Here is a 15,873-nt window from a genome sequence, read left to right on the forward strand (position 1 = left end):
ATCAACCAATGACGACCATGCATCCCACCAAGTCAGATTAAAAATTTGAAAATTTTAAAATACTAATATAACATAGCAAAATGATATATTCTTATTGGATAACATAGTAAAACTATTTTACACGGTCAATACATCACCATTAAACCCAAATATTAATTAGTTAGTAATAATTTATCATTTTTCAGTTTTTTTAATAAATATTGTACAAATACTAGGCATTAAAATAAACTATAAATTCATCATAACTGAAAAAAACATTAAAATTATACAGATTGACAAGGAAAGACAACAAAACATAATAGGCCATCAAAATATTAATTTAATTATTACATCAACAATAAAATAAAAACTCAAACTCCACAGAAGATGTTTTATAAATATAACCAAACAAAGCTAGAATGAGAAAATTGCAATCAAATAAATATTATTCCAACAAGAGCAGCAAAAATGCCAAGACTATGCCATGCCTTCTGTATCAAAACCCTGCTTAGTCCTTCGGCTAGAAAACCATGATTTCAGCCAACCTCAAGAAGATTGGCATTAAACAAGTAGGATGAACAGATACCATATTTGTTTGAATCATGCAGTCCTGCTGTTTGCTGTGACAGGTTTTGCAGGACAGATGACATTAAGCTGTTGAATAACGCAGAACCAGAATTGTCGACCACGAGGATATTAACCAATCTCATGAGCCTGGTAATAATCTAAAACAACAATAAAGAAAGTATTGGATTGGTTTATAATACAAATGAGTGAAACTAAAACATTTCATGAACTAGCATCATAAATTGTAATATATGAGGCAAACGGCAAAATTTCATGAACTAAGAGTTGTAAACAAAGCTAATTCTATTTTCAAATAAAAGAAAAATCAACTCAATCCTATAAAAGTTTAACATTAAACAATACCATCCAATTGGTGAGACATAATTATCCGGTTTACTTTTTGAGGGATGATTATGGATTATGTTAGTCATGTTATATTATGGGTACGTCTGATACTTTCTGTTACGCACCCATAAATTATTCAATAAACTTTAGTTTATTTCTGTAAATATTTTCACCGATACTTCTGAGATACATCTTTAATATTTCTTACTAAGGACATAAAATTGTATGTTTTCTGACGCATTCTAAGTAGAAATAATATATTCTGATATAGGTACCGAAAATATATGTAACTATGCCTATGTGTTATGATCAAAATTACTTCTTTTGTAAATTGTGATAAACACATATTGACTGCTCCTGATATGGTTGGTGTATTAATGAGCAATTGATGTATCATGATTCTCATTAATTCCATGCATCCCTATAACGTACACAAATACACACCAAAAAAAGTTTTGAACCGGGCGAGAACCCAAGCAATGAGAAAAAGTTGCATACCTTTCAGGATCTCTCAAGTATCTTAAGGATGCACTACATGGTGAGGCAACCAGACCACCTAACTCAAGAAATTAAGGGGGAAAAACAGCCATTGTTATTCACATAATTTATGATGGTGAACAAAATTAGAGAAAAGTAATATTAGATCATTTAAAGCAACATTTCACTGTTCCAAAAAAAATAAATGTATTTCATTATATTATTTACTAAAATACTTACTATGAAAGATATAATGTATCCTGGAACCACACAAGTTTGCATTAGATCGTCAAGGTGGGCAAGATGATTGATTTCCTATAAACAGAGCTTATATCAAAACTTTGTAGCAGAGTAAAAGATACAGATCAGTGAGAACACACAATGAGAAAAATGCTTACCAGATGAAAGAGATGAAAAACAGAAACAACTTCAGGAAATTGCATGTGCATATAAGCTTCCTGTTTAACACAATATATGTTGACCGGTGAGTAAGCAAAACATAAAATATTTTAAACTATTAATGTAGCATTGAATGCATGACAAAAATTCTACAAAGACTTCACTCTGACTTGTCACTTATTTTGTTCTGTCCTTTTAGTTCTATTTTGTTATGGTTTTTCAGAGGAAAGAAAATATGGAAGAATGTCAGTGTATGTAGAATTGAATATCAAGTCACGCACGGAAAGAAAAATAAATATTACCTTGTCCAAGAATCAGAATGGAATTTGCAGATATAGAAATGATATCTTGGATCTTCTCACTGGAGAAAAGAACTTGAGTAACTGAAAGAAAGAGAAGTTACTCAGATTATGAAGACAATTGAGAATGGAGACAGAACCTCTCGATAGGCACTTGGCGACAATTTATCAAACAATAGAGGAAAGTTAGATAAAAATGCAGACAACATTTTGCAAGGCAAATAAGCATTGGTATGCCGAATTAAAAAGGAATGAAATAAAATAATAGAACTCCAACCCAATGATGAGAGAAAGAATGTTATGCCTATCTTATTTCAGAGAAACCCCATTCAGCTATTACTTAACAAGAGATAAGCCAGTTACAATTTGCAAAAGTTGAATAGCTAGTACAGAGTTGAAGCAATTGAATCATCGATTCCAATCTTTGCTTTGATTTCTAAGTGTACTTACAATTATAAGTCATGAATATGTTAGAAACATAATTGCTTTAAAATGTAAGGCTTCAATATTCTTTTTGTCCCTTCAAACCATTCGGATTCCTATAAATTTGTTTTTTTAGCTTTCATCTGTGTAATGTTCAAACTATCCATTTTTTGTCTCAGCAATCGGTGGCTTTTACGAAACACTAACATGGCTAATGGATCTCCATCCGGCACATGTGGTCAATAGTCTCATCGGGCGGTGCCATATTGAGTTCTAACACCCATGTCAACATTTCATTTCGGTAACGGCCGCCGATGGCATGGACCAAAAATGGACAGATTGAAGTTGAACATCACAAAGTTGAAAAGATAAAAATAAAATTGCAGGACCCAAAAGTAAACAGTAAGATATTGGCAAGGATGAAGAGATATTCAAGCCAATATTTATTTATTTTTGTTACTTGTTAGCGGAAACTATGTCTATTACACACTACACCGTTAGATTAGACACATGTAAAGCAACTTTGAGAATTAGGGTTTAATAAATAATGTAATTTAACCAATTAAGTAAACAGAAGTTTGAAAACCTGGGAAATGCATAGGCTTTTTTTCATCACCATCATTTCCATCTGCTTCATTTAAAGCATTATCCGTGTCCATCGTGAACATGTGCACAGAATGGCATCCATCTGATATCCAGATAGTCTGTGATGCTGCAGGATGATAAGGAAACTTTAGTTGCAGAGAGAAACTGAATAAACAATTTTAGCCGAATGTTTCAACCCCAACAAAAATTGTTAAGTGTTTTGTGAATTTTGCTCCTTTCAAAATCAAATCTTTCACTGAGAAAACATCCAGGAACTAAATTTTGAATAATATTAAATAAGACAAAGAAAGTGAGACAAACTTGTAGATTCATCAAGATGTACTGCCAGACTTTGCACTTTCATAACACGGGGTAGCTGCTTCACATGACCAGTGATATCGACTCCAAGGCCAGAATTGTACAGGCATAGCAAATGTAAATCCCCATGGGAATCCAAAATCAGAAACATCCTCTGGGACAGAGCCTTAATGGAAATAGCCTTTACAGATTTGGATACCTTTGGCATGGATTTTGTTTCAACCTCATTTCCCTTCAATGCCAAAAAGCATGCACCTCCATCTTTGTTGTCATGTTTGTATTTAACAATTGTTTGCTTTACTGAAAGTAAAAATACATAAATTAAATTAAATAATATATACTGAGGAATATACAAAACAGACAACAATTATGCATAGAATCAAGCATCAAGATAATGGGATTCCTACAAATCTAACATGAAGGAAAATTTAGGTTGATAAAATGGAAGTATATGTCCAATTAGCTAGCAGAGATTCTAATTGCCAGATAAGAAATTCAAACAAAGGACATACTCTTTTAGATGAATCCATATCCCAATCAAAGATAAATACCCAAAACAAAAGTTAGCAGAAATCACATTTATTGTAACTGATCATTTTTGTCCAATATAAGAGTTCCGGCCTACTCTACAGCCAATGAGACTTAGGCTGATACGAAACATGCTTTAATACATTCATGTTGGCAGTATCCACAGTGTATTGCATTAATTATTATTAGACAATGACAATGTTAGGAACCTGGTACTCTATTAGAAAATAAAGGGAAAATCTTCCCTGCATACAGCTACAAAGTTGTAAAATTACGAAGATCGCCACCACATCCCTATTCTCTCTCAAATGACAAGATACTCTCCCAACCCCTCTTATTTATAGCTAATATCCCTTGTTCCATCTAACTATCCAATCAGCCAACTTACTAAGACTAACACTCTAAATAACAGTTACATTCAGAACATAACAAAACAATGAATAAACCCAAGAAATAAATACAGGTAAAATTCTAAATTCAAACAGAAAAACAGTTGAGGTTGTTAAGAGTCCCACATCAGACAATATATGACATGAACATATGCTTATAAGTGGGGGCAAGTCTCACTCTACAAGCCAGTTTTGTAGAGATGAGTTAGACATAACCACATATTCTTAAGATGGTATAAGAGTCTGATTTAAGATTCGTTGGACCACCTGCCATCAGGTTTCCGCCATCGGGCCACCCACCATTTATCTCCAATTGTTCAATATCCATACTTCAATCAAATCAAGTACCATGTAACATATATAACATGCCCATTACCAACCACTAATAAGGTAAAATTCAAAATAGTTAAACTAGGATGTCATCTTGAGTCTTTAGCAAGCAATCATGTTTGTTTTCTACCCATGAAGATTTTAATAAACACATTCCTAACACAAGGATGTAACTCCACAAGTTGTACTTGTTTTCCAATAAATTGAAAAGTTTGTGTCTTCTTCAGTCCCCTCAATCCATTGACACAATGAAATATAATTACTGTAGACACTAAGAGCAGCACATAATAAATTACAAATCCAGTACAATGCATTGGGCCGGTTATGCCATCAATACAAATACCATTATATCAAAAAGACAAGTTGACCAGATTCAAAACCAACAATGCAATAAAAATAGTATTTACTTTTTTCTCCATTGTTATCGATAAGAATTCAGCCAAGGACGTGTGCTACTAAATTCTAAAATGAAAATTATATCACCATTATATCAAAACCAACAAAAAAAAACAGAATCATCTTAACAACCAAGGACTTTATCCCCTAAAATTGAAAATGTCATAGTCAATGCCTATCATTATTATTTATATCAAAAGACAAATAGACCAGATTCAATACCAATAACCGCAGCATTTATGTTTCTCGTATTAATCTACTAAAATCAAAAACTTGCTTACAAACCTATGTAGCACTGACATTTCTGAAAAAGGTGTGTACGAAACTCCGAAACTGTCAATTCCGTGTTTCCGGTGTTCGTGCTTCATAGATTACAACAAAATAATGTACCATAAAGTTAAATAAGTACCTACCAGCAACTCCATGTTTTTCATTCTTCCCCTCCAATCCACCATTGCAGGTTGCCTCATCACCACCACCACGGGTTTTCCCTCCACGATCTCCCACGCCTTTATACTTCCCATGATGATCACCATTTTGCAATTGCTTCAAACCCAATTTTGAATTCGAATTCGAATTCCCAACTCTCCTGACAACCATTTTTCCTTTCACCAACCTCCTCAGCCCAAAAACCCTAACCCCATTCTCTTCTCCAAGAACCAAAAACCCAAACGAAATACTCAAAGAGCAAACCGGTCTGGAACACCTAACCACAGCACACTTCATCAATCTCAAACCACCACCATCTTCATCCTCCACCATCTTAACAGCAAAAACCCAAACTTTAAAACTCGAAACCGAATAAACCGCGAAATAGTTAACAGAACCAACAACCTTAACAGAAACCCCATGTTTGGCATCCATCAAAACCCCCAATTCAGGTTCAAACCTAAGAAACCCACTTTCTGATTGTGACCCACATGAAATACGATTAACCCTAGAAAAACAGTTGGTGGTTCTATTAAGAAGGTAAAAACGGAGGAGAATTTGAGAACCGGCACGGTGGGGGCCAGAAACGAGAAAGATAACAGAATTAGGGTTAGTCGAAATTGGGGATTGTTGAAGAATTAGAAAAGTGGAGGAAGACGAAGGTTTAGGAATTAGGGTTTGTGGAAATTGAAGAGAAGAAGAAAGAGAGAGAGGTGAAAAAGAAGGGAAGAGAGAAATTGAAGAGTTAGAGTGAGTGATTGCAAGGGAAAGAGTAGTGGGTTCAAAGAGAATGGAAGTTGTTGTTGTTGTGTGTGGGGAAGAGAGAGAAGATGGGGTTGGAAGGGTTAACTTGGAAGCTTCAAGAAGAACCATTAGAGAGAGAAGATGAAGAAAAAGAGTTGATTTTGATTTGATTGGGAAATTGTTGGAAGAAGAAGAAGAAGAGAGGAAGAGGGAACAAAGTCACCACCACCTATGTTATCGTTGGGACTTAGTTGATTTTCGCTTTCTTTAATTTAAAATGTTTATATATTTTTCTCATCTTTTTTATAAGAAATTTTGGTTTATTTTTATTTTTATTATGTTAATTTTTTCTACTTTAAGGATCTTATTTGAGATTTTATTGAAATAGTTTATTTATCATCATCATTGAATTCTTCTTTATATCAATTCAATTGTGTAATTCCTTTTAAAATACTTTTGAATTTTTGTTTCCGCATCCCCGTCCCAGTCACCCTTATTCATTTTTATAGATTATTTCACGCTCATGTTCAACCCAATAATTAGCTTTATAGATGGTTTGTTGATCAAAATTTTCAACTTCAAAAATTGTGAATATAGGTAAGAATAGTTTGAAAGGAGCGTACAATAGAACTCTCATATTAAAGGAAGATAATTACGCATATTAGAAAGAATACATGTATGTATACTTGATGTCAGTAGATAAATAATTTGGATTGTTATCGAGGACGATCGTTTTGTTACAAAAAGTATTGTCTATGGATTTCGATTGATAATTAGTTTTCTAGTGTATGATTTTTTATATACACTTCTAAAAGTCTCTATGAATGATTGCATAAGTTTGAAATGGTTCCATGAAACTTTACAATGATTTATATATGTTTTGTTTTGTGAAAAAGTTTGTTGGTTCGACTAGTATTTGAATACCACATCCTGGTAGCCGAATATCACCTTGTAGCATTCCAATATTTTAAAAAATTGATATTGGTATTCGAATATCACATCCTAGTAGTCAAATACCACTTCCATCCTAGCACCGAATTCAACTTTTTAAGGCACAACTTTAATGGTTTTTATGTGATAACTTTGAAAACATTTTAGGTTAACTTTGAATGATATATAAGATGAAGGATGATGTATCAAAGATAAAGACAATATTAACTTTGTTCAATGTTGATTTTTTGTCATTTTGTCATGATCAATTGTTGTTTTCATATTTAACGTTTTATTGTCTTCATTTTTTTTCCTTTGTTGATCATTGTTGATTTTATCTTTTTCTTCTTTTGTCCATGTATTTGTCTTCATCAAAATCCAAGTCAATGTCAAGGAGAGGCTCTTCTTCACGATATCCCCTTTTTGATGATGACAAATATTATTTTAAATTTTCTTGTTTATCAAAGAGTTACTTTGATATTTATGACTCTTGCAATTTGTGCAGCAACTATAAATTCCATATGTCTTGTATATCTTCCCATTTCTTTTACAATTTAAGACTTTCTCCCCTAGAGAATATCATGAACAAAAACAAAACCTACCCTACCATTTCTCTCCCTTTTGGCATCGTCAAAAAGAAGATAAAGTAGAATAATCAAGGGAATATAATGGAAAGGAAATAATATAATAACTAAGTCATTGGGGTAAATATACATCATGATAATTAAAGTGTTAGATAAAATTGATAAAATGACATACACTTACTTTTCTTTATAATGCTAATTGAAAGTTTCAAAAATATTTAATTCATCTTAAAGACAAATTTTTACTTACCATGTCAAATAGTATCCGTATGTCTTGAACAACCAATTTTTATATTACAATGATAGCATATAGTTTCCAAGTACACCTGCAAAAATAAATTAAATTTTCTTTCTAGGTATCTAAAATTCTTTGGATCCTTGTTTGTTAGTTCATTTCTTAACCCAAACATACTTTTCACTTGGTACTCCAAATCTTCTCATATAACATGTATTAGGGGTATTCCCTTATAATTACAATAAAAATATTTATATAAATATCAATTTCTTATAGAATTATAGAAAGCATTTGTCACATAAGCTATTCTTGGTTGAAAATTATTTTACACCTTCTTTGGTTGAATATTGTTGTAAGCATTACTAGACTTAATAAAGATAGTCTTTTTGATTTGACTAGATTTATTAAATTTGGAATATCATAGTCCACTTTTATCATTTGTATATCTTTGTCTGCTTAGAACACTTTCCAAAACAATGTGGCCTTTTTTATATTTGTTTATCACTTGATTCAATTCAACAATCTTTAATTCAAGAATATTACACTTATTACATGACAAGATTGTTTTGGCTTTGTCCAATTCTATTTGTAGGCTATTAGATTTACTTTTTAGAGATGAAAATTATTTTATTTTGTTTGGCACATAATCTATAAAGCTTTATACATTCATCATCCAAATCATTAAAATAATTTTACAATTCATCATAAGAAGGTTTATCACTTGATTCAAAATTAGTAACCTCATCAACATCATCGGAGGGATGTAAAACCATAAAAGATAGATGTGTTTATTCTTCATTTTCAGAATTTGTACTCACATTATTGTCTTCCCAAACAATATATGATCTTCTTGGCTTTTCATCCTTGTTGTTGAATTTGTTCTTCTTTTGGAGAAAAAGGACAATCACTTTTAATATGTCATTGTTCTTCACATTCAAAGCAATTAATCTTTTATCTTGAAGTTGATTCTTCATTAAACATCTTTCTTTTTTTTTATCAATTTTCTTGTTTTGTCTATTTTCAAGAATTTTTCAAACTTCTTAACAAGTACTTATATATCTTCATCATCTTCTTCACTATCGGATTGAGACTTTTCTTCATCGTAATCATTGGCTTTAGTTTTTAATACAAGGGATCTAGTTTTATGTTCACGTCCTTCATGTTTCTCCAATCGTTCAAGTTCCAATTCGTGTTCTTGCAATTTTTCAAATAATATAGTTGATGTCATCTTGGATAGACTTTCCTTTTCTGAAGTAGATGTCACTTTTGATTGCCATTCTATTGTTAAGAATCTAAAGACCTTTAAATTTAATTCATTGTTGGTGAAGGTTTTTCCAAGAACGGTTAAATGGTTTGTCAAATGAGTAAACCTCTTTTACAAATCTAATCTTTTTTCTCTTGGTTGTATTCTAAACATCTCATATTCTTGACAAGTACTTTTATATCTTCATCATCTTCTTCATTATCAGATTGAGATTCTTCTTCAACATAACCTTTGGTTTTAGTTTTTAATACAAGGAATATAACTTTATGTTCACGTCCTTCATGCTTCTCCAATCAATCAAGTTCCAATTCGTGTTCTTGCAATATATATATATATATATATATATATATATATATATATATATATATATATATATAGATAGATAGATAGATAGATAGATAGATATATATATATATATATATATATATATATATATATATATATATATATATATATATATATATATATATAGAGAGAGAGAGAGAGAGAGAGAGAGAGTTCGCAAACACAAAATATCCATCATCTTCAGGGTACCTTTTTTGGATTATTTTCCTTTGATGTATAACATTATTTTGCATGTAAGCATTCACGATAAGTGGGTTTCCTCGCATAAAGTTTACTAGTGTACCTTGTACTCTTCCAATTGTCTCTGTTTGAAAAAGATTCTTTGAGAGGGAAAACATAAGAGAATAATTAATTTTATCTTTAGAGGATTATCTACCTTAGAATATCAACTTGGTCTTGTATATTAGAGGATTATATTAGTTAACTTTTTGTAGCATTGACAGAGCATGTAGCTCACTTTCCATATGTAGATTGCATGTAGATCACATTCATGTTAGATGATGTTGCATCAGTTCCATGTCAAACAAAATATCTTAATCTTCTTATGGTGGAGATTATGATACAAGTCAATGTTGAGATTGTTCATTCGGATAGAAGTAAAAGTACCAAAGGGGAATACTAAAATTTGTTCTATGCATTCTACCAATGTATATATTCCTTAAATTGTTGTGAGTGATTTCTCACACATGTTACACATGTTAAAGGATACAAATATTCTATTACATCTTGTTATCATCAAAAATGAAAATAGGGAACATTGTTCTTCAAACCACTTGAGTTCTAATGAAGAGAGGTGTATGTGGCATAAGAGGACTTTTTCATTTCCGAGGAAGATCAAGTGTTGTGATAGCTATTTCAACATGTATATTAAATCATTACAAGTGATTAGAGTAAAATTATTGAGTATCGAACATATAGAGAGTGAATATTATTGAATTCTATTTTTTTCTCACTAAGTTAAACAGAAGTTTTCTACCGAGTTTATATTTGCAAATTCTTAAATTATACTAACATAATTACTTAGAAAATTATTTGGATAGAGGTGTCGCAGATGAGTCTGACTTAATTATTCACTTTGTACTTGTCAGCTAAATATACCACTAACACGATTATCATATGTTGTTACGGATTTTCAAGAATGCTTAATCCTAATATCTTGGTGATTAAGCATTTGATATTAAATGAATCCCTAATATCTTAGTGAATTAAAATTTAATACTAAGTTATTTGTTAATAGAAATAAATTTGTCTCAGAGTTTCGCTTCTATATTTAGGTTGTGAAAGGAAACATATCAAATTCAAAACATTTACTAAGCTCACTATCGTATCAAATTTAAATCGCCGAACAATTATTCAGCCATTAAATGAATAAAAGCATTAAAAACATATATTAGATAAATAATAAATTAATAATAATTCAAATGATACTTTTAGCATGTATAAGATTTTCCTAGTCATTCACCCATTACTAACAATTATGATTTTAGTAACTGATGATTAATAATAAAATATATTTAAAAAAACAAGAAGAATTACATATAATAATTGGCTATGAGAGGCTTCAACTCTAGTCTCTTATGTTGAACAATGACATATCTCATCCTTGCAATGTGTTCGTCAATCCCATGTAAAAATTTCTTTATTCGTTCGAAATTCCAAACCTTATTCCTTATTCATATTGGACTTAAATACTACTTCTATATATAATATTTAGGACATGTTGCATTATCTGATTTGCTAGTGAAACACCTCACTTTTCTGACGAATAGCCTCATATTTATATAAAATTCAATTATCACTCAAAATCTTCAAGAAAAAGCCTTAGGTTTTGATGTAAAGCCTCACGATTTGATGAAACGCCTCACGTTCGTGATGGGACGCCTCATGTTTTTAACAACTCGTTAATGATGATTTTTCCTTTATTGAAATGTCTTTCATCTTTTATATCAACTGCTATGAGTTTAGGACGAAATTTCTCCAACATTTTTTATTTCCTTCTTCATTCTTGATTAATCAATTTGTCCACTATTGTCACAACAAAAATGAAAACTTGCATAATCATTAAGTTGGGAACACGTAAGACAATTTAAAGACTAAAATTATTTATAAGTGAAATTTGAATTATAACTGCTTTTAAAAATAGATATTATAATAATAAAATACTCAAAAAGATACAAAATGTCCATCATCTTCAGAGTCCCCTTGTTGGATTATTTTTCTTTGATGTATAACATTATTTTACATGTAAACATTTTCGATAAGTGGGTTTGGAGACTTTATCCTAGTAAAGAGTAATCTCTGAAAAGTCCTTACTATGTGTTGACTCGAGAGGTGCATGATGAACTCACGCCTCTTAAGGGACTTCATTTAGAACAAAGAATCACCCTTAAAGGTTTCTTTGTTCACATCGATGCTTATGAACAATAGGATTCCAATGAAGGATATATGGGTTAAATCGCAGTCTATCTAAAATTATATTAACCATGTATCAAGAAGCAAAGTAGATTAAAAGATTGGGGACACCCTAAAGGAACACTAGACCATGGTTTACAGATCCTTGTAGACCATTAGATTACAAAAATTTAGAGAATACACAAAGATACGTCCTCTAAGACGGGTGTCCCTAAAAGAATACTATAGGCTTATTAAATCCTAGAAACCAACTATAAAGGTTAGATAGCAACATATTAATATTTTTTATAAAATAAATAAATTGTTGAGAGTGGGATTTGAACCCACGCCCTTTCGGACCAGAACCTTAATCTGGCACCTTAGACCAACTCGGCCATCTCAACTTGTACAAAATGTTAGTGTATTAAAATTACTAACATTAAAATAAGAATGTGATGTTTTATTATAAAGACATAAAACTAAATAAATATGCGTGCTAATACAACTCACTACAATAAATAAAAATATCCTAATGCTAATAAACATCATTCAATCAACAATAAAAAACAACCAAACTTCATTATTCTAATGAAAAACAGGTCCTTGCGATTCACAAAGCCAATCACAAAAATCAATCATTCTCAAATGTAAAAGCTCAAGATTTCGCACAGACCACCTTCTATCAGTATGCATTTTTTTCTTTAGTATTGTTGACCCCACCTCCTCAAAAGAAAAAAGACAAAGACATGAGTTTAACTTTCTCCCTTATCCCAAACACCTTTCTACCCTTATTGCTTAGTAAAACCTTAAAAAAAACTTCATTGATAATGCCTCTTCTAACTACTCTCACTAAATTTAACATAATATAGCCATTAATATTATTGACCAATTAAAATTCTCCCGAAATTTGGAAGAAAATTATGGTCACTTAGTTCATTTGCATGTAGGTTGATCTCTTTCCACTCTTATGTTAATGGAAGTCTTCAACGATAATTATATGCTCTCTTGGAACATAAGAGACCTAACAACTCTACCAAAAGGCATGTTAAAATAAGTGGTTCATAAGTATCACCACACCTTCATTGCCAATGTTGAAATGCACATTCCTTTTTCAATACTTTCTACCTTGTGGAGGATTAATGTTTGTTATGTCGGTCTATACATTATGGAGGAAAATGGTCATTATAGGAGAATATGGTTCCTCAAAAAGACAATTTATCTTTTCAGAACAACCATCATTACCCATAATAATCAATCCATCGTATTTACTATTACTATATGGGAAGCATCATTATTTTCACTACCATTTATGCAAATCTAGATCCCTTAAATTGTACCAATATTTTGGAAGCCTTTCTAAAGGGGTCATTAACCATTGCCTTCTCATTTAAGACTTCGACAAGACTCTTCTTCTTAGTGACCATAAAGGGGCATCTTCAAGCTTTCTAGAGCTGAAATTTTTGCTAATTTATTAGACACTTGCAACTTGCCTTTATATTTATTTGTATTTCTCTTTAATTTTGGATAAAGCTCATAGGCCTTCTCGTTCTCTTATATAGGGTAGGTATGATCTATAGGGTCACTTCATTTAGCAATTCTTCATTTTCTTCATTCTCTTATTAACTTAATTATTCTTACCAGCTTCCATTTCTTTGGTAGGAGTTTCAACAATTAGCTTCTCCCAATCTTGGTTCAATAATGGAACATTGTCTAGCATGAGAGTGCTCTAATCATTGGTGGAAGCTTCTTTAACAAGTACCTATTTGTTCTTTTTTTTCCTTTTCTTCATCAGCAATATCTTTTTATGCCTCCTCGATAATGTCATTAAGGGTTATGTCCTCCTTATTTTTTTTTTTTGTCTTTTTTAGAAGGTTGATTAATGTCTAAAACCCCGAAGATTGGACGATGACTTCTCGGCAAGTGTACCGATAATATTGTAGTAATAAAATATTAAATTCACGGGAACTACTTTTTAACAAGACAAATAGCGTGCAATGCGTAGAAAATAGTAAATAGGGTGGGTTCAGATTTCAAAGAGAAAATAAACAAAGAGTTCAAACAAAATTATGGAAGCGGTCAGGTTGTGTATAGAATCCCTTATTTCTCTATTATTGATGTTTGGTGTCTTACATGAATAATCTCATCACTATAATCCCACGATGAATTAACAAAACCGTTATAACCAATCTCTAGCGATGTAACTCATTAATCACTACGCGAAGCTTTCTATCCCTAGTCCACCAGCGTAAGCAGGATTAGGCAATGCAACAGAGCATTAATTAACTAGTCACTACTCGGGATTTCCTATTCCTAGTTAACCAACATAGGCATGACAATTTTCCTAAGTCCAACATATAGACTAATGGTCAGTATTCCCTATGTACCCAAAATCATATTAAAAGAGTATCTCACATAAAAATATTACGAACAAGAAACAATTGAATAGAATCATAAATTAAAGCATTCATGCGAAGTCAAATCAACATATTGTCCGACAATATTGAAATAGGTTCATCAAAATACAACCTAACCTAAAGGAGTTTAGTTACTCAAAATTCAAAATACAATACCAAAAACAATTGAGGAGAATTACATATAAGATCTCTTGAAGGATTAGCCTCCAATGGATCCAAATACTCTCAAAAACCATTTATGATGCAGCAAAATCACACTCTTTATGCCAACATTCATAACCCTTGAAAAAGTGCATAAAATCCTCTTAAATAGCCTTCAGAATGACCTGAACGCATCAGAGAAGCCTAGAAAAAAGAGTCATCGCACGTGTGATAACCTACATCGCGCGCGCGATGTAACCTTTATGTTCATATCGCACGCGTTGTAACACCCCAATTTTAGTACTTTATTTTATGTAAGTCATTTTGATTTAGTTATGTATCTTGTTAGAATCATGTATATTTATGATTATTTTATTATTGGGTGTTGGTGGGGTATGCGTCCTTGAGATGAGAGAATAATTAAGGGTTTGTGACCATATGATTAATCTAGAATAATTTAGAGTTATTATAGATAATTAAAATAATTATAATTTAATTAATTATTTAATAAAATAATAAGAAAAAAGAAGTGTATAGAGATTTTTTAGGGTAACATTGGGCTTATGTCAAGTAAGTGAGGACAATATAGGTATTATGAAAAAATATTAAGATTAAGATGGGGATAACATAATGAGGGAATTAGGTTTTTGGATAAAAAAGAGAATTGTGAGGTGATATAGGTTACAGTACATGTTTTTGTAAGTGGGAGCAAAAGAGGCAAGAGTAACATTGGAAACTTAGAGCTATGGGAGAGGGAAAAACACCAAGAAATTCAAATTCCTTTTGTTACTAGGAGAACCAAGGTAAGGATGGGAAATAGTTTCAATAATAAGGGGTGTGATGGAAGGGTAGATGGGGGAACCCTTAATATCCTTAGGATTGGGTGTTTTAAATTTCAATTCTGATGTTTGTGTTATAATTGTCTATTGTATGATGAAAGTGGTGTACATATGTATGCTTATGTTTTATTTTGATGTTGTTAATGATATTATACCATTAATTGAAGTTTAAAGGTTTTGACATTGATTGCGTTATTAGTGATTTAGAGATTATGAGTATGATGATGTGTTATAATATGATGTGGATACATAAAAACTATGGAGTAGATGATGAGTTCGGAAGCTATAACCATGAGAAATTGGATTTATTTGATGGATTTTCGTAGCATGAGCTTTTGGAACATGAGGGAGTGTTTGGATGGTTTAAAAACTAATTTTTGGGAAAACTTTGCAGTATGTGCCAACCTATGAAAGTCGTGTGCCGACCTGTATAGGTCATAGGTCGACACATGCAGTCATCACATCTAACAAAATGTTACATGCTTTAAAAATGAAGTACATGTGTCGGCCTGAAAAGGTCAT

General features: G+C 31.6%; 1 protein-coding gene and 1 non-coding gene across 4 annotated transcripts; both read right to left on the bottom strand.

The window, feature by feature from the left end:
* Positions 1 to 218: 218 nt before the first annotated feature.
* Positions 219 to 6,469, bottom strand: LOC127120194 (uncharacterized). Of its 3 annotated transcripts, none has more exons than XM_051050603.1 (8): positions 5,449 to 6,469; positions 3,396 to 3,692; positions 3,076 to 3,201; positions 2,070 to 2,150; positions 1,767 to 1,826; positions 1,609 to 1,683; positions 1,390 to 1,447; positions 219 to 704 (listed from the first exon to the last, which is right to left on the bottom strand). In XM_051050603.1, the coding sequence occupies exons 1-5, from the start codon at positions 6,335 to 6,337 to the stop codon at positions 1,798 to 1,800; spliced, it is 1,422 nt and encodes a 473-aa protein (XP_050906560.1). In that variant the 5' UTR covers positions 6,338 to 6,469; the 3' UTR covers positions 219 to 704; positions 1,390 to 1,447; positions 1,609 to 1,683; positions 1,767 to 1,797. The 3 variants fall into 3 exon arrangements, with proteins under 3 accessions (XP_050906560.1, XP_050906568.1, XP_050906576.1); XM_051050611.1 differs by having other exon boundaries at positions 1,390 to 1,451; XM_051050619.1 differs by lacking the exon at positions 2,070 to 2,150.
* Positions 6,470 to 12,280: 5,811 nt separating this feature from the next.
* Positions 12,281 to 12,361, bottom strand: TRNAL-AAG (transfer RNA leucine (anticodon AAG)). Its single transcript has one exon. It is a non-coding gene; the product is annotated as a tRNA-Leu (tRNA).
* Between the last annotated feature and the right edge of the window lie 3,512 nt (positions 12,362 to 15,873).

This window comes from Lathyrus oleraceus, chromosome 1 (genome assembly GCF_024323335.1).
Source record: "Lathyrus oleraceus cultivar Zhongwan6 chromosome 1, CAAS_Psat_ZW6_1.0, whole genome shotgun sequence".
Lineage (NCBI taxonomy): Eukaryota > Viridiplantae > Streptophyta > Magnoliopsida > Fabales > Fabaceae > Lathyrus > Lathyrus oleraceus.

Coding starts and splice junctions, on each gene's coding strand:
- LOC127120194 (XM_051050603.1), bottom strand. CDS start 6,337: ATGGTTCTTCTTGAAGCTTCCAAGTTAACCCTTCCAACCCCATCTTCT. Junction 3,693..5,448: donor TGAAAAACATGGAGTTGCTG/GTAGGTACTTAT, acceptor TTTTACTTTCAG/TAAAGCAAACAATTGTTAAA. Junction 1,827..2,069: donor CATTCTGATTCTTGGACAAG/GTAATATTTATT, acceptor TGTGTTAAACAG/GAAGCTTATATGCACATGCA.